This window comes from Macaca fascicularis, chromosome 11, assembly GCF_037993035.2.
Source record: "Macaca fascicularis isolate 582-1 chromosome 11, T2T-MFA8v1.1".
In the NCBI taxonomy this organism is placed as follows: Eukaryota; Metazoa; Chordata; class Mammalia; order Primates; family Cercopithecidae; genus Macaca; species Macaca fascicularis.
The window spans coordinates 58,873,466-58,898,106 of record NC_088385.1 but is presented as its reverse complement, the minus strand read 5'-3'; the positions used below and the strand labels follow the sequence as shown (position 1 = coordinate 58,898,106).

The 24,641-nt window shown below is 56.1% G+C and overlaps 1 protein-coding gene and 1 long non-coding RNA gene across 11 annotated transcripts; one reads left to right on the top strand and one right to left on the bottom strand.

Moving 5' to 3' along the window:
- On the bottom strand, nucleotides 1-24,641 carry NR4A1 (nuclear receptor subfamily 4 group A member 1). Of its 10 annotated transcripts, none has more exons than XR_012420262.1 (9): nucleotides 24,341-24,641; nucleotides 19,587-19,706; nucleotides 17,609-17,857; nucleotides 4,611-5,488; nucleotides 3,661-3,790; nucleotides 3,175-3,326; nucleotides 2,561-2,854; nucleotides 2,290-2,468; nucleotides 1-814 (listed from the first exon to the last, which is right to left on the bottom strand). XR_012420262.1 is itself a non-coding variant. In XM_074006923.1 (9 exons), the coding sequence occupies exons 4-9, from the start codon at nucleotides 5,484-5,486 to the stop codon at nucleotides 558-560; spliced, it is 1,797 nt and encodes a 598-aa protein (XP_073863024.1). In that variant the 5' UTR covers nucleotides 5,487-5,488; nucleotides 17,609-17,857; nucleotides 19,587-19,706; nucleotides 24,341-24,641; the 3' UTR covers nucleotides 1-557. The 10 variants fall into 10 exon arrangements, 5 of the variants coding, with proteins under 5 accessions (XP_073863024.1, XP_073863023.1, XP_073863025.1 ...); XR_012420261.1 differs by having other exon boundaries at nucleotides 17,609-17,826; XR_012420263.1 differs by having other exon boundaries at nucleotides 17,609-17,718.
- Nucleotides 8,544-16,862, top strand: LOC102115350 (uncharacterized). The gene is made up of 3 exons (XR_281930.5): nucleotides 8,544-9,515; nucleotides 15,177-15,248; nucleotides 16,551-16,862. It is a non-coding gene; the product is annotated as an uncharacterized lncRNA (long non-coding RNA).

Below are 24,641 nucleotides of genomic sequence, written 5' to 3'. Positions count from 1 at the left end.
TTCCAGCTACATGTCTATTTTTTATTCAATATATTAAATATATTAATCAGAAAAGTCACATACTATAAATCCAGGAAAATACACAAATATAAATGTCAGAATCTGTCATTTGTCTTCTTCCTAGAGTGACAGTTTATGTACATGTGGAAGGAGGGTAGGAAGAGAGAGCCAGCAAGAGGCTGGAAAGGCTGCCCAGGTGGGTGGGGCCCATCCCTTCCTCCCAACCCCACTCCCACCTCAAGCTCTTTCTTCCTGTATTTACAGCAGCACTGGGCTTATTTACAGCACGGCGCTATGTGTTAAAAACGGTTTATCTTACAAAAAACATAAAGGCCAGGGCCAGGCTGGGGGAATAAGACAAATCATGGGGTCACCCCCATGAATGCATCCCCTCCCCAAGGGCTTGAGCTCCCTGCCAACCTCCTGGAGCAGGTGAGAAGGTGGAGTCATTCTGCAGCGCAGGCCCAGGCTTGGGGGTGCTCTGGGGGTCCGTGGACTAAAGGCACGTGGGGTGGCGTATGAGAGTGCACATGTGCACACGTGTTCCCAGGCGGGGGTCAGAAGGGCAGCGTGTCCATGAAGATCTTGTCGATGATGGGTGGAGGGGGCACCAAGTCCTCCAACTTGAGGTAGAATATACGCTGCAGGCCCTGGGTGCACAGGGTCCGGAGCTCGGGCAGTTTGCCCAACAGACGTGACAGGCAGCTGGCCGGCTGGGGCTCGCCCGCCACAGCTGCCACGTGCTCCTTCAAGCAGCTGGCGATGCGGTTCTGCAGCTCCTCCACCCGCCGCGGCTCCTGCAGCCCATGCCGGTCTGCGGGGAGTGTACAGGATTAGCCGCACATCTGACAACCAGGCCCCCAAAGCCCCAGCCTCCCCAGGCCCCTAAAACTGCTGCCCCGACCACCCCTCAGGCTCTGCTGGCACTTCACAAAAGCGCGTTCACATGTTGGCCATTAGTAAGCATCATCACAAGTCTGAGAGGCAGTAACCCTCATTATCCTCATACTCCAAGTGAGAACCCAAGGCCCAGGAGGCTAATGACTTGCCCAGGGTCACAGATGGGAAATAAAATCCTAACCGAGGTTTTCCGGCTAGATCATTGGGTTTTTAAAATCTAGACTGTTCTGAGAAACTCAGCCTCAGAACTCAACACCCCTCAGCCCAGAGTACCTCTGATTGTGTTCTATATAGTGGGGTCCCCTGTGCAATTGAAGTGAAAAAAGGAACGAGGGTGGATTCTTTCCTTTAAAAAACAGAGATTTGAAAACCTCTGCATTCAACACCAGATTCCATCCTGCAGAACTACATTTACATAAAGTCCAAAACAGGCACAGCCAATCTGATCTGCACTGTCAGAAGTCACAGTGAAGGGCTGGGCGTGGTGGCTTATGCCTGTAATCCCAGCACTTTAGGAGGCTGAGGCAGGAGAATAACTTGAGCCCAGGAGTTTGAGACCAACCTGGGCATCATAGTGAGGTACCATCTTATTTTTTTAAATTTTTAAATAAAAAGTAGTGGTTACCCTTGGGGAAGGCAAATGACTGGAAGGGGCATAATAATGGGTTCTGGGGGGCAGTTATGTGCTCTTTGTTGACCAAGGCGCTGGTTGGGTAAGTGTGGTTTATAAAAATTTACCATTTGTGTACTTTTCTATATGCAGCAAAATTGACAGGAAGGTTTTCAAAACAAGCCAATACCCTTGGCCGGGCGTGGTGGCTTACAACTGTAATCCCAGCACCTTGGGAGGCAGAGGTGGGAGGATCATGAGGTCAGGAGATCGAGACCATCCTGGCCAATATGGTGAAACCCCATCTCTACTAAAAATACAAAAAACTAGCCGGGCGAGGTGGCGGGCGCCTGTAGTCTCAGCTACTCGGGAGGCTGAGGCAGGAGAATGGTGTGAACCTGGGAGGCAGAGCTTGCAGTGAGCCGAGATCACGCCACTGCACTCCAGCCTGGGCGACAGAGTGAGACTCCATCTCAAAACAACAACAACAACAACAACAAAAACAAGCCAATACCCTAGGCCACATACATGACACCTGCAGTCTAGATCCTGGCAGTCTGGGACCAAAGGCTGTCTTGGGCTTTAGAGCTGGATGCAGCTGAGCCCATCTCCAATTCCTATGGTCCCTACTTTACTGTTGGTATGAGCCCGGGGCAGTGCAGGGGCCCAGAAAGTGCTAGATCCCAGCTCACCAAACTCCCTGGGACAGTGCCCTCCTGAGAACCAGTCAACTCCCTGACACCCACTCCCTTGGACCTGGTGTGGTGCTGGTCACTCACCGGTGATGAGGACAAGAGCAGAGAGGCAGGCGAAGGCAGGGACATCGACAACCAAGCTGTGCAGGGACCTTGAGAAGGCCAGGATGCTGTCAATCCAGTCGCCGAAGCCACGGGCACACTGCAGCCGGTGTAGCACCAGGCCTGAGCAGAAGATGAGCTTGCCCTCTCCTGGCTTAGACCTGGCAGGCAGATGGGCACGAAGAGCGATCAGGGTGGTTCACAGGCAGGTGTATCAGGGAAAGGGGCTGGGCAGACAGTCGGCAGCTCTCACCTGTATGCCAGGCGGAGGATGAAGAGCTCCAGGAAGGCTGACTCCAGCAACAGGTCCTGGTCAGCTGGTGACAGCTCAGCAAAGCCAGGGATCTTCTCCGCCCACTTGCGGATGACCTCCAGAGAACCGGAGAGCAGGTCGTAGAACTGCTGTACATCCCCAGCATCTTCCTTCCCAAAGCGGGGCAGCACCAGCTCCTGAAACTAGGAGGATGGTCCAGTGGGGTCAGCACCCCAGGCAGGGTCCTGCACCCACTGCCACACACGGCTGTGTCAGACACTTGGATGCCAGATCCTGGGGGTGGGAGTGGATGTGAGATCCTGCCCAGGCTCTCGCTTGCCAAGTCTCACATATTAACCCAGGGCTGCAGCTGCCAACAGGACACATTTTTCTAATTGGCCACCTGCCTGAGGGGTTGCATTTTCCCATCTGGTCAGCCCAGAGGGGGCTCCTCTCTTTGATCTATCAAACCGGAGGGGGTAGCTTTTCTTTCTTTCTTTTTTAAACTTCCTTTCTCATTCTATCCTTCTGGAGGGGACAGCTCTCCTAACATGCACAAAGGCACTGCATGTGCTCATAGCCCTCCCCGAGGCAGGCATGGGGTGGGACCTCACCTTGGAGTAGTCCAGTTTGGCAGTGCTGGGCCCTGAGTCCAGGTGTGCACGGACCAGGGAAGTGAGGAGATTGGCAGGGGAGGCATCTGGAGGCTGCTTGGGTTTTGAAGGTAGCCGGCCCCGCCGCCCCTTCAGGCTGTCTGTTCGGACAACTGCAAAGGAACGGGTAGGGGTGAGGAAGGAAGGGATCTGAGGAAGGGCCTCTCAGCCCAAGCCGCGCACACCACTGCTGAGATGCGCCCCACCGAGTCCCTAGGACCCAAAGCCCCTGAGATCCAAGGTACCCTACAGGGACCTCCCCCTGCCACCACCCTCACAATCCAGGCAGGTGTAGGCTGCCTCCCTCCAAGGCCTGGGGTTCAGAGATGGGGTGGAAATAAGACGTGCCCTCCCCTGGGTCATCCAGGGCAGAAGCCTGGGGACCCTGCTGGTCCCACTCCAATTAAGCCTACCCTTGCCCCGCTGGGCTGCACCCCAGCCACATACCTTCCTTCACCATGCCCACCGCCAGGCACTTCTGGAAGCGGCAGAACTGGCAGCGGTTTCGCCGCCTCTTGTCCACAGGGCAGTCCTTGTTAGCCAGGCAGATGTACTTGGCGTTTTTCTGCACTGTGCGCTGGGTGGGGGGGCAACACGGAACAGGCTGTCAAGAGTGTGGGGTGGGGAGGGGGGAGCCTAGGGGAGAGGACCGTCCAGATCCTGCTGCCATTGCAGACAAAAGCACTCTCTGTTCACAGCTATTTTTCTAACATTTGGGTGGCAAGGGAGGGAGAGCTAGGGGGTTGGGGGGGAGAGAAAAGTCTTGAAGACATTGGGGGAGGTTTCTCCCTCTGAGGAAGACCCCAGGACACAATATCGGGGACCAGGGTCTCTCTGGCAGTCCAGACACCTGTATTTTTTCATGGGCTCTTGTCCGCCTGCCCTCTCCCTAGGGCAGATAGGAGAGGGCCAAAGGGCTGGGGGCGGGGATGGGAAGTTAAGCAGGCACCATCGCTGGGATAAACACACAGCCTGTTCCCAAGTCCACCCCTAGTCCTCAGGAACCAAACCCTCCACCAGGATCCTTTCATCTCACGCCAGGAACATGAGAGCGTGAGGGCACCCCTTCCCACTAGAACCTTGAGTTGGGGGAGGACAGGCAGAGAAAAACCAGAGGCTGGCCAGGCACCCCTGCAGCCCATATCTGCCCATATCTCACCCCTCCCTCCAGCTCTGTGCAATCCCATGGGCCCCTGAGTGTCCTGTCGAATGAAAGCTTCCAGCCCTGGCATCTATGGGTCTCCAGGAAGGCGGCCCACCTGGCAGGGCTGACCCCATCCTGCAGGACAGAACTTAGCTGGGAGGAGAATCCAGGGGGTGACCACAGGTCCCAATGGGATGAGAGGCCAGCCTCTCTTCATTTCCAACAAAAAGCCCCACCTGGGGCCGCGCAGTACCTTGAAGAAGCCCTTGCAGCCCTCGCAGGTGCGGACACCATAATGCTGGCATGACGCGTTGTCCCCACACACAGCACAGCGGCCTTCAGTTCCACCTGGGGCCCCGCTCCGGGTCTTGGTTGAGGTCACGGGTGCATCCAGTATCCCCGAGCCCTCAAGGTGTGGAGAAGTGGGTGCCAAACCTGGGAAGGCTGTTGGCATGGAATAGCTCTCTCCCTCCCCCAGCTGGTGGGTGGCCTGTGAGGGGAACAACTTCAGGGGGCTCTGGGCCAGGCTGGGGCTGGGACCGGTGGGAGGACTGAAGGAAAAGAAGGCTGGAGGCTGTGGGGGCCCAGACGCTTTGGGCAGCTGCTCTGTCCATGCCCGCAGGCCTTCGTAAGTCTGGCTGGGCGAGAAGTGGCCGAATGAGCCATCCCAGGGAGAGAGCTGGGGCGGCTGGAAGCTGGGCGTGGACGGTGATGGGGCCGAGCAGGGGCTGCCATAGTAGTCAGAGCCACTGGAGGACAGGGCCTCATCCACTGGGCCGCTCAGGGGGCCGGGGTAGCAGCCGTACACCTGGAAGTCCTCGAATTTGAAGGAGGCAGAGGCAGGGGAGGTGGCTGAGGACGAGGATGTGGAGGAGGCTGAGGAGGAGGCTGAGGAGCATGGCTGGACTGTTCCCGGCAGCTGGTAGAGGAAGGTGTCAAACTCTCCTGTGTAGCCGTCCATGAAGGTGCTGAAGCTGGGCAGGGCAGTGGGGGCAGCGGGGGCCGCCTCAGGGCTGGCCAGGTCCATGGTGGGCTTGATGAACTCAGGGGTCAGGGGGTCGCTTGCCAGGTGGTCACGGGGTCCTGGACTCGGTGCTGGTGTCCCATATTGGGCTTGGATACAGGGCATCTCTGGAGAGAGAGGAGACCCCAGGGAGGGAAAGGAGAGTCAGTGAGAGAAGCCTATAGCCTGGTCTCAAAGTATTTGGGCCCCAGAGTAGCAAGGTGGCAGGAATCCCAGCCTAAAGATGGGACAGAGGCATCAAGACCAGAGCACCCAGGAATCCTGACCCCTGGCCTGAGTACCGTCTCGACTTAGATGCCACAAAGCCCCTGGGCAGCGGCCCAGCATGAGTGGGCTCCGTCAGAAGGCCAGCCACACCCTAGTCAGCCTGGGAACCCTAGGGGAGGCATCCAGCCAGCATTTCTCTGCTGGAACAGGGGGAAGCTGTGTTCCTCTAGCCCCCTGACCCTCCCGCCCCCCCGCCCGGGGAAGGCGTGGTGGGGGCTGGGAAAAGGGTGAGTGGGAGAGGCAGCTCAGCAAAGCCTCAGCCCAGCTCCCAGCAGCAGCTCCCTGGGTTGTTTCGCCAACCAGGCACTTCCTGGGAATACTCCCAGGCACATCCCAGCCTCTGCAAAGCCCCTTTTCTCCTCCCCTCGCAGTGCCTAGGAAGAAAGACATCGTGGAAATGGAAGAGGAGCTGGGAGTGAAAGCCCAGCTGCCTAAGAAGGGAAGCCACTCTGCACTGCCCAAGATGCTCCAGAAGCAAAGAGGAAGGCAGTCTAGGCCTCCTCATCGGTAACCTGGCTCCAGACCTTTAAAGGCCATTTGCTGGGGACAGGGGAAGGGGGAGGAAGGAGACCACAGCCCCCTGGACTCCCAGGAGAATGGACAACAGTACCTTAAAAGAATGTTCTGCTGCCCTCAGTTATTTTAATAAGAGAACTGTGAGAGTCCAGCAGAAGACTTAAGGTGGCTATGCAGGAAGGAGAAGCCTGCTGGTGGGTGGGTGGAAGACATTCTGCCCCTCCACTAAATCGGGGTCTGTGCCCTGAAGAATCCAGGGGCTCAGGCGAAGGGGGTTACACACCCCCAGTCCCAAGGAGCCTGAAGAGAGCCTGAACAGAGATAGCATCATTCAGGTAGATCCTCATATTCACAGAATGGTCAAAAAATAATGCAAAGGCGGCTCCAGGACAGTCTCCCTCCCAACCTCCATGTCTGGGGTCTGCATAACTCTGGCCTCACCAGTCAAGGAGGGAAGCTGGAGAAGAAATCAAGCAGGAACAGAGAGTACCATAATCAAGGGGTGCAGGGATGGGGGTAAAGCCTGTCACCACCTCCTGGCCAAGAACCCAGGAAGTCCTCTCTGGTTCTAGCCTTTCTTCTAACTCCACGGGCCCTGAACAGGGCACCTCCACCCCTAGCCTGACATTCACATAACCAACCAAGACAACAGAGACCCTCGTAGCTCGGGCCCCATCCACCCAGTGGCACCAGTCCACAGGCATGCAGCACCCTGCAAGAGGTGAGGGTGGCCACATCTGCCTGCACTAGGACAGCCTGGGCAGGGATGGGCTGGGGGTGAAGGAGGAAAGACAGCAGTTGGGCAGAACTGGGCGTTCGTTCCTGCCTTATTCAAATCCTGTTTCTCCACCTGGACGTCCCACATCCGGATCAACCCCCATCAATCCCTCCCCCTTCATGCAGGTTCTTAACAACACAAGATACGACCTACATCTAGCCTCATGGGAAGGGGGAGCAGTCCCACAGGAGGAGGAAGAGGCGGGGTTGAAGGAGGGAGTGGGGAGAATCCGGCTTCAGGCAGGTCCTGGCAACAATGTGGCTTGCACCTGTTCTGCTGAACAAGCCTCAGGCTGCACCCTACCTATAAGATCCAACAGGGACTACTGAGGGAGGGGGCATAGCGATGATCCGCATCTGGAGCTGGAATGGTTGGAAGGTATCCTCTAGGCAGCACCGCCCCAAGACTCCAACACTGGCAACTTCTATCCAGGATCCCCAAGGACAAGGGTTTCCACCTCTGTCTGTCTGTCTCTTACACACACACACACACACACACACGATCCAAGCCCCAGCGAAATCAATCCTCCCTGTGCTTCCAGAGACCCTGCCCCTGATCCCAAGAAGTCTCCTTTATTCAATACAGAGCAAGCAGCCCTCCACAGCTCAGTCACCAAGCCAGTCACTTCCTTCAGTGATCCGGAGGCTTCCTAACGCACCTCAGACAGAAAGTTCAGGGTGGGGAACTCCTGCCAACTCAGCCACAGCTGAAAACAACTGGGGCACTGGGAGGGGGCTGACAGGCTGGGAGGAAGAAGAGCCTTTTGGAAACCCAATCCCAGTTGGAGTCGTATGGATCCCCAGCAGCACCAAAGCTCTGTGTACCTGTTCCCCCACGGTGTTGTGATCCCCATCCACACCCACCCAAGTTCAGAGCACCATGCGCCCAGTTGGGCACCCTAGGAGACTGAACTAAGGCCAGCCGCCTGCTGGACAAGTCCCTACTCCCGGCGCCAACCCCAACTCCCTGTGGCTTCCACCTTGCAGGTAGTCAACCTCCCCTACCTCCTACTCCGCACCCCGTAGTTTCCAGTTTGACCTGGGTTCTTATCCCGTTGCACTACAGCTGCACACTACACCCGCCCTCCTGCATGCTGGCCCTACAACATCCTTTCTGCCCGCGTGTACACCCATCTCCCTCATGCACCACCCCTAAAAACAGATGCACATTCCCCGAAGGGAACCTACCCGGCCGGCTCCCGCTGCCCCTGCCCGGACCGGCGCCCCGAGTCGCAGCCTGGTCCCTGGTCCCGTGTGCGCTCCCGAAGTTCTTCTGTGCACTCCCCCAACTTTCGCAGCCTCAGCCACTGGGACTCCCCGGGCGAGCCCGACCCTCCTCTTAAGCGCTCCGTGACGCACGGGGAGGGGCGGGGGCGCCACTGACGCAGGCCGCCCGGCGAGCTTTGGCCATACAAGGGCGCGGGGGGCGGTGCGGTTCCGGCGGGAGGCGGCCAGGGGGAGGCGCGGCCCGGGGAGCCCGAGGGGGCGGGGCGAGGAGGGGGGGCCTGGAATGTCTGCGCGCGTGACGCACGCGGGGTTCCATTGACGCAGGGAGCGCGGATTGTTTGATCTATAAATAGGCTCCTCGCGCCCGCCGCGCCCGCTAAAAATAGCAACTCCTAGGCCCACTAGGCTCCCCGCACCGGACCCGGGTCCCAGCTGGGGGCCCCCAGGTCCAAAATAACCAGCGGGAGGGCCAGCGCCGAGGGGCGCTGTAGAGACGCGGCCCTGGGGCTTCCCTGGACGAGGATCTCCTCACCCTCCAGCTGCTCCTGGGAGCCAACCGCGCCCGGTCCCTCTGGCTCCCTCCGAGCCCAGCCCCGCCTTTGCACCTTTCTGGAGCCCTAGGGTGTCGCTGCTGCCGCTGCTGGTCAGGACAGGCCGTGGGCTGGGACAGGCAACTTGGACACACCCTGGGGAGTCTGCGCCCTCACCTCAGCCCTAGGCGCAGCTAGTGCACAGGACGCGGCTTCCCCAGCAGGATCTCAGGCTGAGAGGCTGCCCCTGAGACGTCAGAGCCCCCTCTTAGTCCCCCCAGGCAGTCTCCCTACACAGGACCTTCCGGAGGGCACTGGTTGGCCAGGCCCAAGCTCGGGCCAACAGCTCCGGCTCCACTCCACAAGCTGAACTTGGTTTCGCACCGTCCCTTCCCCAGCCCCTTACAGGGGGAGTGCACCCTACTTGGGAAATTACCGAATTTCAGAACCGGGTGGAGCCTGAGAAATCTTTTCAAACTTGTGCGAACTCTTCCCCATTTTATAAATAAACAGGCTCAGAGAAATAATGGCACTTGCTGAAGGTCACACAGCCAAGTGGTGGCACACGGGTGGAACCCAGGGCCACAGACTGCATCTCTAGGGATCTCTCCACGCCTCTTATCAATCCCCCTCCCCCTGTCCACATCAGAGAGCACCGGCAGCTCTGACCAGTCATCATCTGCCCGGTGGAGTGCGGAACAGCCCGCCAGGGCCCTGCTGGGCACAGACCAGGCTTCAGTCACCAGGAGCTTTCCCTGGTTTGGCCGTCACCCGTCCACCCTGATCTCTCCTGAGCCTGGGGAGCCCTCATGGCAAGGTAAGAGAGGGAAGGGAATAAAAAAAAAACAAAAAACAAAAAACAAAAAACCCACAAGGGGCCGGGCGCGGTGGCTCAAGCCTGTAATCCCAGCACTTTGGGAGGCCGAGACGGGCGGATCACGAGGTCAGGAGATCGAGACCATCCTGGCTAACACAGTGAAACCCCGCCTCTACTAAAAAATACAAAAAACTAGCCTGGCAAGGTGGCGGGCGCCTGTAGTCCCAGCTACTCGGGAGGCTGAGGCAGGAGAATGGCGTAAACCCGGGGGGCGGAGCTTGCAGTGAGCTGAGATCCGGCCACTGCACTCCAGCCTGGGCGACAGAGCGAGACTCCGTCTCAAAAAAAAAAAAAAAAACCCACAAGGAAAAGAGAGCCCTGCCACCCCACTGCGACCCCCAACCATTCCCCTTCTTCCCATGTAAGTCAATATCCATGAGTTTCTGCTTCCACTGAGCCTGCACCCACCCACCCTGTTCTCACCTCATCTGGTCACCCCATAGGACTTCCTCTGCCCCGAGGCTCTGCCTGCTCCTGATTTCCGCCCTCAACCCCCATCACAGGTTTCCCACACCCTCGTCTCCAGCCCCCGCTTCTGCCCACTCAAAGGTCCCACAAGCACCTCAAAATTAAGCTGTTCCAGACAGAGCCTGTCATTTCTGCACCCCCTGCCTGCCACCTAATCTCTGCTCCTGATGCCCCATTTGCAACTCTTCATTGTTTCCTGAAATTCTTTTTTGGAACATCTCTTGGGTCCTTTCCTCTCCCCATTTTTGTTTTGTTGTTTTTGAGATAAGGTCTTGTTCTGTCGCCCAGCCTGGAGTGCAGTGGCACGATTATGGCTTACTGCAGCCTCGACCTCCCAGGCTCAAGCCTCTTGCCTTGGCTTCCCAAAGTGCTGGGATTACAGGCATAAGCCACTGCACTCAGCCTCTCCCACTTTCCTACTGCCAGCCACAGCCCATGCCTCACTGGTCCCACAGACCAACTGCCTGCGCGCAGTGACCACTCCTTGCCCACACCCATGAAGACTATCCAGTAGCCTGCCTATCTTCTCTTTCTAAAGCCTCACTGTCCACCACAGATGGAGCAGTCTTCATACAGTTGACCCTTGAACAACACGTTTGAATTGTGTAGGTCCACTTATATGGGGATTTGGGGATTTTTTCAATCCAACATGGATCCAAAAACCCACATATACAGAGGGCCGACTTTTAGTATCTGCAGGTTCCACAGGGCCAACAGTGGGACTTGAGTATTCACAGTACAAGTTGGGGTCCTGGAGCCAACTCCCTTCATATACTGAGGGGTGACTGTAATGCTGATGGCCAGTGATCTGGTCAGAACCTGCCAGAACCCTCCATCCCAGCATACAGTCTCAACGTGAATGTGTCTGCAGAGAGCTCTGGGTTGCCCCAAACCATCTTCCTTCAAGGCCACTGGTTGAGCGTGAAGTGTGGGCAGGATGCTGCCAATTGGACCCATCCAGGATCCCTACCTCATTTCAGCCAAAGTTTTGCTTTTCTTTCTCTTAGGCTTTTCCATAAGATTTTGCTTGGATTTTACAGAATCCTTTTGTGGAAAATGACTCCACAGCTTTAAAAAAAAAAAAAAAAAAGGTTTAAAACCACGTATAGAATTCAAGTCCTCCCATTTTGCAGATTAGGAGACAAGGGTTCCAAGAGGAGCTGCACCTTGCTCAGGAGCACACAGTGTCTTGCTGGGTGGAACCGATCCCAGCTGTGTCACAGGCTGGCTTCCTCACCTAGCACCTGCTTTGCCCCAGGATGTCTCCCTCCACCCCAGCAGGGCCTTCCCTAGAAAATAAAACTAACTTTTTTTTTTGAGACAGAGTCTCGCTCTGTCGCCCAGGTTGGAGTGCAGTGGCACAATCTCAGTTCACTGCAAGCTCTGCCTCCCGGGTTCACACCATTCTTCTGCCTCAGCCTCCCAAGTAGCTAGGACTACAGGTGCCCGCCACCATGCCGGCTAATTTTTTTGTATTTTTAGTAGAGATGGGGTTTCATTGTGTTAGCCAGATGGTCTTGATCTGACCTCGTGATCCGCCTGCCTCGGCCTCACAAAGTGCTGGGATTACAGGCATGAGCCACTGCGCCTGGCCAAAATAAAACCAATTTTAATAGGTAGCAAAAGATAATCAGTCAAGCCAATGTTCTTTCTGCTAACCAGCAAGAACAGGTGTGTTGTCTATGGCTTGACCAGTCTGTGCTCAATCTCCACCCTTGCTAGCTCTTGTTTTGTTTTTTTGAGATGGAGTCTCCCTCTGCTGCCCAAGCTGGAGTGCAGTGGCGCGATCTCGGCTCAATGCAAGCTCCGCCTCCCGGGTTCCTGCCATTCTCCTGCCTCAGCCTCCCGAGTAGCTAGGACTACAGGTGCCCGCCCCCGACCAAGCCCAGCTAATTTTTTGTATTTTTAATAGAGACGGTGTTTCACTGTGTTAACCAGGATGGTCTCAATCTCCTGACCTCGTGATCCGCCTGCCTCAGCCTCCCAAAGTGCTGGGATTACAGGCGTGAGCCACCACCCCCCACCCAGCCTTGCTAGCTCTTTGAGAGTTGAACCAGCCTCAAGCTCAGGCACCCTCCTCTCCTCCTAACAACTTGGCATTTGTAAAAAGTGGCACAGACCATCCCGTGAGGTAGGCCCACCCATAAGCCTAAGGAAAACTGAGTATGGTGAGGAGCTGTCCCGGTCCCTGGTCTGAATCTCAGCATCTAGCCTCCAGATCTGGGCCTGCAGCCCAGGCCCCACCTCCCCAAGCCGCTGCAGGTCATGAAGGCTGCAGTCCTGCTGCCCCAAAGCCTGGAGGAGGATAAGAAACTACAGCTGCCACCTGGCCATGCTTGCAGGGGTGGGGAATGGTGGGGGTGCTCAACACACCACATTCTGAAAATAAGTAAATAAGGAGAAAAAGGCAAAGTCCCTCTGTGGAAACACAGCTGGGGCCACCGATGCAGGTTCCCATGTGGAGCACCTAGCCTAAGATAAAGGTGAGAGAGGTGAAAGGGGCTTGGGGATCCCAGGCCTTGTGGGCCCCTCCAGGGAGGATGGCCTGGGCCTCTGAGAGAGTGGAGTCCAGCTAGTGGAACTTTGGAGAAAGGCACAATTGATGTGGACTTTGGGAGGCCTAAAGCAAATGCTGGTCCCAGACTGGCCAGAGACTCCCAGCAGACACCCCCCCAAGTCAACCTTCAAGAACAAGGTCAGAGTGAACAGCTAATTGTCAGGGAGATGGGGTAGGAGGGAACAGGTAATAATGAGAGAGGTATCCAAAACTAGAGACAGGGACCTGAAGGTAAGGCAAGGCCATGACAACACAGAAGGGTAGGTAGAGAAGATGTCATGCTGGAAACAAGAGACAACCCCACCCAGTAGTCAGGCCCCCGCACCACAGCCCAGCCTATCCATCTGCCCTCATCACCCCAGTTCCCCACCGACCCCATATAAGGACCTTGAGCTAAACCTTCCCATCACCCACTTTGCACATACTGTTTGACCCACTGGGCACACTGTTTCCCTTCCTCCTTTCTATTATAATCCTGCTGATCCTCCAAGACCTCAGCTTAGAGTCTGGACCAGCCCAACTCTTTTTTTTTTTCCTAAGTCACTATATCCAACTAACTCATTTATAATAAGCTCCTTCTCACTGGGAGTGGGTCAGACCTTGGCCAGGGCACTTCACATGGATTCTTCCATTTAACCCTCTCCCCAACCCTTCCAGGTTTGGAATTACAATCTGCATTGTGTAAAGACAAAAACAGAGGCTCAGGGGCAGGATTGAAACTCAGGTCCCCTAACTCCCAGTTTTGTGCAGGACCCATTGGCCCTAGACTCTCACCTCCAGAGGCTGTGGCTTCTGGCCCCATGGGCCTTGAGTCTTGTAAGTGAACCACAAAACCAGGTACACACACAACCTATAAACTGAAAATGGAGGTGCCTACAATGGGGGCCTTTGTGGAAATGGACACATTCTAGTTCCCCATCTGGACGATAATCACCCAAGCATGTTCACTCTGGAAAAGTCATCAAATTGTACTTTTTTTTTTTTTTTTTTGAGACAGAGTCTTGCTCTGTCACCCAGGCTGGAGTGCAATGGCACAATCTCAGCTCACTCCAACCTCTGCCTCCTGCGTTCAAGCAATTCTCTGCCTCAGCCTCCCGAGTAGCTGGGATTACAGGTGCCCGCCAACACGCCCAGCTAATTTTTGTATTTTTAGTAGAGACGGGGTTTCACCATGTTGGCCGGGCTGGTCTTGAACTCCTGACCTCGTGATTTACCTGCCTTGGCCTCCCAAAGTGCTGGGATTACGAGCCACCACGCCTGGCCAACCTATACTCTTAAGACTGTACTGAAGGCTGGGCGCAGTGGCTCAAGCCTGTAATCCCAGCACTTTGGGAGGCCGAGGCGGGTGGATCACGAGGTCAGGAGATCGAGACCATCCTGGCTTACATGGTGAAACCCCGTCTCTACTAAAAATACAAAAAACTAGCCGGGCGTGGTGGCGGGCGCCTGTAGTCCCAGCTACTCGGAGGCTGAGGCGGGAGAATGGCGTGAACCTGGGAGGCGGAGTTTGCAGTGAGCCGAGATCGCGCCACTGCAGTCCAGCCTGGGCGACACAGTGAGATTCTGTCTCAAAAAAAAAAAAAAAAAAAAAAAAGACTGTACTCCAGGCACTGTGGCTCATGCCTGAAATCCCAGCACTTTGGGAGGCCGAGGCTAGAGGACTGCTTGAGCCCAGAGTTTGAAACCAGGCTGAGCAACACAGTGAGACCCGTTCCTTACAATAAAATTTTAAAAATTAGCCAGGATGTGGTGGTGCACACTTGTAGTCCCAGCTACTTGGGAGACTGAGGTGGGAAGATTGCTTGAGCCCAGAAGTCTGAGGCTGCAATGAGCCATAATCATGCCATTATACTCCAGTCTGGGCAACAGAGTGAGACCTTGTCTCAAAAAAAAAAAAAAAAAATTGTACACCTATGATGTGTGCACTTTTCTGTATTATTTATATTCCCCCCAAAGTTTTTTGTTTGTTTTTGAGATGGTATCTGTCACCCAGGCTGGAGTGCAGTGGTGTGATCTCGGCTCACTGCAAGCTCCACCTCCCGGGTTCACGCCATTCTCCTGCCTCAGTCTCCCGAGTAGCTGGGACTACATGTGCCTGCCGCCACGCCCAGTTAATTTTTTGCATTTTTCGTAGAGACGGGGTTTCACGGTGTTAGCCAGGATGGTCTCGATCTCCTGACCTTGTGATCTGCCCGCCTTGGCCTCCCAAAGTGCTGGGATTACAGGCGTGAGCCACCGCGCCCTGCCCAAATTTTATTTTTAAATAGCCACGCCTGAATGAGAGAGACATATTTCTTCATATGGATCCAGATGCAGATGGAATTTATTGAGAACAATTCTTTCAAGTGTGTGCTTCTGAAACCACAGTGGCTGTTTCTTATTATGTATTATTTCTATCAATAGATAGAGTACAAGTACGGTTAGCAGGGAATGCAGCATCTCATAGTAGAAAGGGGTCCTCCTGCTGACAACACAGTTTATTTTCTGAGCAGTTCACCAGGCCCTTACCCCTCCTAGTCAAATTTTATGGGGCCCAGGGATTTATCATGTACTTAGACCCATCTCTCACCCACCAGATGTGAACACCATGAGGACAAGGGCACTGTCTGCTACCCCATGCTGGGAAGATCCTTTATACATCCTCAGTGGTAAGTAGCCCAGGGCAGGCCCCAGATGAGCAGCCAATGTCCATCACCATTCCCCAGCCCAGAGGGTGGGGGTAGAGATGGGTAAACAGGAGATGAAGGAAGTGGAATTACACAGCCCTTTTCCCACGCTACTCCTCCACCTTGGGCTGGGCCCCGCCCCTACTAAGTAGAGGTCAGGAACTTGCCCTACTTTCACTGAGACTGTCCCCACCCATGGGCCTCCACACCCTTCCCCTGGGGTGGGCAAAAGGAGCTTCGCCTTCTCCAGCTCAGAAGTGGCCCTGGGAGCTTCCCCTCGGCCCCAGGGTCTATCGCCAGCCCTGACCTGGCCACTTCCTCTTCCTGCTCTGGCAGTGGGCAGGGGGATTTGCACTGTGGGCAGGGAAGCACTGCCTACTGCCCCGGGGGCTTCCCATGGGCAGCTCTGGGAACCAGGGGGGAAGGGTAAGGCCCAGACCCCTGGCTCTGCTCTCCTGGCCCTTGCCCAAGCCCTACCATGAGCACATGTATCATTATCTCCCCAAAACCAGCCTCCCAGGGACCCAGGCAGGCCTGCACCCCTCCCCTCAGCTCTCAGCAGGGGCCAAAGATGGAAGAGCTTTCAGAGGCATCTTTGTCCAGGAGCTAGCAAGCCTGATGTGTGACCTGAGGCCAGTCCCTTGTCCTCTCCAAGACTGCTTCCTCATCTGCCTAATGCAGACATCACCAGTCCCAGTGCTGGTAGAATTCAGTTCACAATGGAGAGAGAGGTTCAACATCCAAATGTAGCACTGCCTGGGGCCTGGGCTCCCCCACTGTCGTGGGAAACTTGTAATGGCAAGTGAGGGTGGAAGTCGGGAGGCAGGCAGTACCTCCAAGTCACAGGGAAGTGCTACAGGGGGGTGGGTTCCAGGACCCCGACATATACCAAAATCCATGCATACTCAAGTCCCGCACTCGGCCCTGTGGAACTCGTGTCTGCAGTGGGACAACCACAGCGGCCTGCAGCAGAATCCTGGGACTGGCAGGGGCAGGAGATAGCAAGGTCCTCAGCTGGACGGGGGAGCCAGCAGCCCTCCTGCTCCAGGAACTACAAACAGTAACCCCATCTCTACTTCTCCCATTCCTGGGCTGAGTGAGAGGAAATGAGAGTGTGCCCAGCGATGTGGCTCTACCCGGCACTGGGAGAATTCCAGACTCTGTATGCAGCAAGTGGTCAATTAATACTCTGGAGAGAGCCAGTTAATTAAGGAGGTCAGGGTATGGCCACAGAGGCTATCTTCAGTCCAGTGATTTCTCTACCCCTTCCTCCCTCCCTCTCAGGCCAGAAGAAATTAACATACAGCACAAAAGAATTAAGATCAGGCTTCAGGAACAACAGCCAGACGGGGCTGGAAAACACTGACAAGATCACGGAGTTCCTTTGGGAAAGGTTGGCCCACGCCTTGAACCTCCCTCGGTTTCCCCCTCAGTCTGTTCAGCTCCTGGCCAGCTCTCTTCTCCTCTCACCTTGGAGGGTCTCCCACCACCTTGCAGAACATCAACATCCACCAAATTCCCTTGCCTCTGTCCAAGGTCTCCACCCAGCCCATGCGGGCAGAATTTCAAATTCCAAAATAAAAACCCTCTGATAACGAGTCCCAGCCGGAAAGACTGATGCACTTTCCTATTGTTAAAGTATTTTTAGTCACAGGCTCTGGATTCGTTTAGAGACTCACGTTCAGAAAGGGGAAAAATTTTTTTTGAGAACTGGGAAGGAGAGCACAGGAGCCTCCCACGTAAGGAGCTGCTGCCTGTTCCATGCTGGGCCAGAGTCCCTGGCCCAGGTCCCGGAGCGTGTTTGTGGCAAGCTGGTTGGCAGACTTGCCAGACCTCTCTCCAGCTCTGCTTCTCAGGCACCCAAAGCAGCTGGGAGGCCCGGCAAGGGCCCGGCAAGGGGGACAGGCCAGGGGCTGAGGGCTCAGCAGGGCACCAAGCCCCTGGCCCAGCCACTCAGTCCCAACTAGTGGGGGCTCAGGGGCCCCCACTCAGAAGCCAATCCTGAGATACCCCAATGGACACCAAACTTGCCGCAGTGACCAGTGCCTCATCCAGATGGGGCAGACAGGAGAGGAAGACGGACCCTGTGGGGAAGCTCTGAGGAAGGAGCTAGACCGCATCACCTGTCTCTGTCCACCTCTCCCAGTTCTCAGTCACAGCGTTCACAAGTCCAACTATCGTCATCCAGCTGTGGTCAAGCTGCACACTCATGCCTCCAACTGTTGGCCACCCTTGCTTCCTCCCCGCAGCCCAAGGCCAAAGGGTTTGGCATGACAGTCGCAATGGGAAAAAATCCAAACAGCCCAGCTCCCATTCCTCAATGTCCCCGTCCCAAGACTCACCAGCTTCCTCCTCACGATCTGCTTTGACCCTGGACAAAGGTCCTGGACAACCGCACGAAGGGAGAATCCCAAGATTGGTTGGGGGCTCTTTCTGGCAGCCTCAGGGAGCCCTGTGGGGAGAGACGTGCTGCCCAGCCAGCCTATCCTCGCAGCCGAGGCCGGGCAGCAGCTGAGCAGGCTCTGGATGTGGTGCTGCCTCCAAGCCGGCGTGTCCTCCTCTGTTTATATAGCAGAAACCAGAGCCGGCCTCTGGGGATGGGGGGAGCCACTTTGGGCCCTCTTGGCTGGGCCTGACTTTGGCCCAGGTCAGCAAGAGCCCAAAATAGTCAGCTGACGGGAGCCCCGGCATGAGCGTGACCCTGGGCCCGTGCCCGGGCCTGGCAGACAGGTGCCCACGTCACAAGACCAGCAGCTCTAGCACTCATGGGGCCCCGGTTGGCAGCCCCTCAGGGTGGCCTTGGCAGTGTATCTGGCATGGGAGTTCCACCCACTCACCACCATCACCCAGACGACGAGGTAAACACAAGGAATTCTGCCCACCAAGGCTGCTGTGTACCCAGAGGGAGAGCTGGGTGCTTAGGAAGCTGGGTCTGGACTGGGGGTGGATGTGGGGGCCAAGTTGAGGGAGGGACACCTGGCCACTGCTGTCATCTACATTCACGTGCCTCCCAAGTCCAGATCTCCAGCTGACAAGAGAACACCTGCCTCTTACAGTAATTCCTCTCCCTGTCTTCGGCCCGAGGTTGGTGGTACAGCGCCTGCTGCCATTGGGAGGCCAGGCGCACACCCAGCCCCACCCCTAGAACAGGAGGCCCTGCTTCCCAGGGCTTCCCCCTTCCCTCCAGGCTGGGACCAGACATCCCATCCTCCCCACCCCAGCCACCTCTCCAAGGCTCTCTGCACCCTGAACGCTGACCCCCTCTGAGGCAACAGTGTTTGGGAAGCTGAGGGAGATATTGAGCCAGCGCCTGCTTCATCCGGGATCTCTCAAGGCCTGGGAGGGCTGCTGCTCAGAGATGGCCCTCTTCCAGGGAAGGAGGAAGGGAATCTCATGGCCCCTGTCTGTCTGGGGTGTAAGGCAGAGCTCCAGCTCCTTTAAGCACAGAACCAGGACTACAGTGCCCTTGGCCCCATCTCATGTCCCCAGGAAAGGCCTGCTGGAAATCCCATTCCCGTCGTCCACCTCTCAGTCCCAGATCAGTGTGGGCCTTCTCTGGAAGCACCCTCAGTCAAGGAAGTTATGTCCTCCACCATCAGACCAGGTGCCAGTGCTTGCCAGCTACCCAGGAGGCATGGTTCTGGGCTTGGCTCTACACATCCTTACTGCAGGACCCCTGGAAAAGTCATTTCTCCCTTCTGTACCTCAGTCTCCTCTTCTGTAAGTGGAGGAGATGTGCTAGATCACAAGTAGTGGAAGGGCTGTCCCTGCCTTCCCATTCACAGAGGCCACCCCCTACACCACAGACTCCATAGGCCCTCAGGCCTGCCGCAGTAAGGAGGGGCAGGCACCGTGCTTTCCATGAGGGAGTGGAGGTCCCGGCCTTCCCTTCATGCACTCACCTGGAGAAGTGTCTACACCCGGGAGACAGGCCAGTTCCCCACTGCCATGTCTGCTCCATGATGCTCCCAGCCCAGTCCCCAGATACCCTATTCCACCCTATCTGCTTCCTGGAACCAGGCACATGCTGCCTTGGGAGCAGCTGTCATCCCCTATTCCTACCAGCCCATGTCACCTGGGCCCAGAGCCCTCCAGCCTATCCTGCCAAGAAAATAAGGCTTCCCCAGTCCCCACACCCACATTACCCCCACCTCTGAAGAAATCAGATCCCCCACACTGAACAGCACCTCGGCTGCCACCTCCGTGGGGTTTCCCCTCCATCCCCCTAACCACATCCGCTTTGGGCAGCTCCACCCCCACCTCTGCCCCCCAACCCCACCTGCTGGAGGGGTGTACAAAGGACAATAACAGAACACTTACCACTCTGGATGGACCAACAGGCCTTGGCCAACCACATTATCCTGTCAGCCGTCAGGGCCCAGGAGAAGGCACCAGGCTGCCTGGGAGGGGCAGGGCCTGGCCTCTGTCCATGGTGGAGGCCTACAGAGGGAGAGTCGATGTGAGTGAAGAGAAACCAGCCAGCAAGCACATTCCCTGGAGATAGCATGGCCAGGACACACAGGAATGGGAGCAGTGGCAGGATCCAGGCCGCAAGAGGGGGACAAGCCATCCCAAGGACCTCCCTGGGTTAGGCATCAGAGCCTGGGGGCCCAAGCCCCAGGCAATCTGCTTCCAGGGGTGTAGGGTGTGGCCAGGAGCTGCTGACAGCATCTGGGGCATTTCAGAGCCATATAAACACATCAGCATCTAGTCCCTCCACCTCATACCCTTCTCTGACGTGCACAAAAGGGCATGTTGCAGGCACAGGAAGGGAGCTATTGTGAGGATAGAGCGGAATACCCCTCTCTCCTTAAGAGGCTCTAGTTTGGCCCCTAAAGCCTCAGAGGCCCCCAAAAGGCAAGGGTTCCACTCAGAGTAGAGTGGATGTGGGATCCCAGACTGTCTGGGTTCAAATCCTAGTTCCACTGCTTATCACCTTGGGCAAATTACATAATCTCTTTGTACCTCATGCTCCTCATCTGTAAAAATGATGACATCTCTAAAATTAACAATCACAGGGTTATCAGCAGGCTTTTAAAACAGTTTTTTTTTTTTTTTTTTGAGACGGAGTCTCGCTTTGTCGCCCAGGCTGGAGTGCGGTGGCACCATCTTGGCTCACTGCAAGCTCCGCCTCCCGGGTTCACACCATTCTCCTGCCTCAGCCTCCGAGTAGCTGGGACTACAGGCGCCCGCCACCTCGCCCGGCTAATTTTTTGTATTTTTAGTAGAGATGGGGTTTCACCGTATTAGCCAGGATGGTCTCAATCTCCTGACCTCGTGATCTGCCCACCTCGGCCTCCCAAAGTGCTGGGATTACAGGCGTGAGCCACTGCGCCCGGCTAAAAAAAGTTAATGTGTAAAAGACTTAGGACAGTGCTAGATACACATATCTGCTACATGTCATTATTAGGAGAAGTTCAATGAGGACACACACATAAAAGCTAGCCACAGACCCTGGTTCCTAGTCCAAGGCACCCTGGGCACCTGGCCTCTCCTTCCAGGGTGGAAGCCAACTATGTGCCTCACCCCACACCCCAGCCTCTTCAGCTCTCCCCTAACCCCGTTCAGCTAGGGTACCTTGACCCACATCTCTCCTTCTCTTCCTCCACCCACTCCAGTGCTCTCTCCTCTCGACTACGCTCCAGAGTGAGGGCAGGACCAGGCCTTCACTGGCTATTGGACTGCCCTTAAGACCGATGAGGTCTGGGAAAAGAGAAGGAGATGATGGGAGCTAGGAGGGACAAAGAGGAGGAGGACCCCAGAGGGTGGGCAATGGGCTTCCTCGTCCTCCTGACCTCTGCCCAAGGTCTACAGGCCAAGGGGAGGACCTCTGGCCCACAGTACCCAGGCTCTCCCCTTACGACATTACCAGCACCCCTCCCTCCCGATCCTGTGGGTATGATGGGGAGCAGGAAAAGGCCACAGGAGAGGAGGGAAGGGAGGGCAGACTGGAACATCTGGAGCATCTTTAACCCTAAACAGAAAGCAAGACGAGGCTTCCAATCTGCCCCAGCCCATGGACTACACCTGCTTTCCAGGATGACAGTGTCATCCTCCCATCCCCTGGAAACTGGTCTATAATTTCCCCCAGCCTTGTCTTTTCTCCCTACCAGCCCACTGCTGAGAAGGAAGGGTAGGGAGGGCCAAATACCACCTACCATAATCAGGCCCAACCTGAGCACCCAGCTCTTCCCCATCTGGTTCTCAGAACAGGGGCCAGAGTCTGGCACCTGGTGGTGCCCACAAATGATTTTAGCATCTTCAAGCAGGTATCTGTTTCCCTGCCTGCTCCAGATCAAAATGCCCCCCTCAATAGTCACACCACAAGCATTTACTGAGGACCCCCTGGAAGCTAGGCAGCGTGCCCCGAACCACAGGAGAGCCAAGAATGAGCACACCAAGATCCCAGAGCCCCAGGATCTGATAAGGGATGAACCAAGGTCAAGGACAATCTGCACTGGGCAGAGGGCAAACCAAAGGCTGAGTGGGCTTGGCGGAGAAAGTGACCCCCAAAATGGGGTGGACCATCAGGCCAGATTTCAGTCCCCAGTTCCTGCTCCCCACCAACCTCATTTCCCAGCCACTCGCTGTGGTCCCGTCACATGGGCCTTCTCTCCCCACTCAGGGCCTCTGCATCCACCGTTCCCTCTGCCCAGAACTGGCTCTTCCTGATCAACCAGGTTTCCATTCCCATGTCACCTCCCTGAACAGCTTGTACCCCCACCCCACCACACTAGCCTGATTTTTATTCATCAGAGGTCTAATGTTCACATCTGTTCACTGGTTTATTACCTGTCTACCCAACCAGAATGTAAGGATGCTGTCCATCAGAATCACTGCAGAATCTGCAGTCTCTAAACTCTGCTCAGCACTGGCAGGTGCTCAGTAAGTGTGCGTGGAAAGGTGGGGGGTGCACATGCCTGCATTGGAGCTGTGCTGGGAGGAAGGTCAGCTAGGTGGGGACAGCATTCCAGCTCAAGAGCTGTCCCTTCCATTTGGGGGCAGATCCAAGAGCCAGAGCGTTCTTCCTTATGTTGAATCACATCCCTGACTCTAAAAGTCCCTGGATCCCTGCTCTGTCCCCTGCACTGGCCCACAGGAAGCCTCATTCTAGTCCTTCCTAGCAAGTATTTTAGTCTTTTCTTAACTAAACTGCTCCTTGCAACAGGACACCACTGACAGGCCCTCTGCCTGACAGGCCCTGGTGGCCTCCTGAGTACAAGTTCTACATTGGCCAATATCCCTACCCAGAAATGGGAATATTATTACTATTAGCAATAACAACAGCCGCTAATATTTGTTAAACAACATGTGCCAGATACATTAAGCACTTTACATGCATTTTCTCATTTCAGCCTCACAATGCTATGAAGAAGGGATTATTATTATAAACATTTTACCAATGAGGAAACTAAGGCCCAGAAAGAAATGTTAAGCAACTTGCCGAAGGTCACACAGCTAGGAATTGGCAAAACTGAGATTAGAACCCAGGGAGCCTAACCAAGGAGTCCAGAATCAGGCATTCTTGCTCCCCCTACCGCCCACTTGGACCTGTGTAGTGGATGGAGGCTTCACACTGCACAGAGCAGTCCCACAGCCTCCGTCCAGGGAACAGCTCAGAAGCTAAGGGCCTGGGTTCCTGGGCCTTTGAGCCAGGCACAGGGCCTGAACTCCTCAGCTGACTTTCTTAAGTCCAGCAGAGGCCTCAGCACAGGCCTCGTCAGTCACATTCACATTGTTAATCTCAGCCCATCCTTCTGCCCAGTTGCCTTCAATTAGAATCTTGATTTTATACTGTGCACTTGTCATTCCTCACAGCTCTGCATGACTACAAGGAGTCGGCTGACTTCCTTTTTAAGTCTTCATCCAAGTCACCGATCTTAAACGTTCACTTGGAGTAGGTCTAGGAGCAAGTCTTGTAGCCCCACCACTAGGGCTCCAGGCCAGGCTGACAACAGCCCCCAAATCCATCAGCACCCACTGGGCATAACTGTTGTGAAACCGACCTCTGCTCAGCCTGCGTTTTCCCAATGTGCCGCTAATACTAGCCCCACATCCAAATTAACAATTCACTGTAAACCACCTCTGTAGCGTTTCCCCTATCCACCAGGTCATCTATCAAAAACGAAGGCATAAAAACGATATGAGCCTGCCAGGCGCGGTGGCTCACGCCTGTAATCTCAGCACTTTGGGAGGCCGAGGCGGGCGGATCACAAGGTCAGCAGTTCGAGACCAGTCTAGCCAATATGGTGAAACCCTGTCTCTACTAAAAATACAAAAATTAGCCAGGCGTGGTGGCGGGCGCCTGTAGTCCCAGCTACTGGGGAGGCTGAGGCAGGAGACTCACTTGAACCCGGGAGATGGAGGTTGCAGTGAGCCGAGATCACGCCACTGCACTCCAGCCTGGGCAACAGAGCGAGACTTCATTTCAAAAAAAAAAAGGGGGGAGGTAGGTTGTGGAGGGGAATGAGCCAAGTCAGGGAACTGTGTCCTGTCCTCAACACAGACCACCATGGTAAGGAGGTCTGGAAATACCGCGCCCCCACCCCTCCCAATACAAGGAGGGAAGATGTTGCGGCAAAAAAACAAAACAACCACCAAAAAAACACGCCTGGGAGACACAAGCCCCAAGTCCTAATCCCCAGCTCCGCCTGATTCCACGAGACCCCTAGCTTTGGTTTCTTGACTCAGTCCCGTGAAGGGGTTGCATCGCGCAGCATCCGTCCCTCCCGGCTGGGTCTCCTGGTAGACTCCTGGAAGCTCCCGCGCTCCTGGAACCGGTTCCCGCAGCCGGCGGGGAAATGGAAGGAATTTCTCTGGCCTGGCCACCTCCAGCGCCCCTCGTGGGCCAAACCCCACCCTTGGCGGGCTGGGGAGAGAAAGCCTTGGCCGTCGCCCTTGGGGACTGACTCTGAGCCAGCAAGTTCCGCTGGGAATCCAGTCCCTCCCCCGACTCCCCAGTTTCCAAGCGGGACTCCGGCGTGGCCCTGAGCCCGCCCCAAGGCATCCACTAAAGACCCGAGATTGCCCAGCCTTTCTGGGGCCCACCTCCCGCCACACCGGCAGCCCCTCACCTGGCCCCGCGGGCTCCTCTAGCCTCTCCACTCCTGCTTTCCGGGGTCGCGCACCAGCAGGCCCTGAGCTGCTCTGCGCCGCAGGGGCGCCCATGCCTGGAGGCCGGGGGTCGCGGGCGCCGCGCTGGGACCCCGCCAGTTCCGCCGCCGCCGCCGCCTCGCGCTCTTGCAGCCGCGCCGCCGCCGCTCGGCGCCCCCCGCCCCCAGGAAGCCCCCCGCCCGCAGTTCCGGCCTCGCCGCGCCCCCCTCCCCCGCGCCCGCGGCCGCCCGCGCGCTGTCCCAGCCCCGGCGCGCCTCCCCC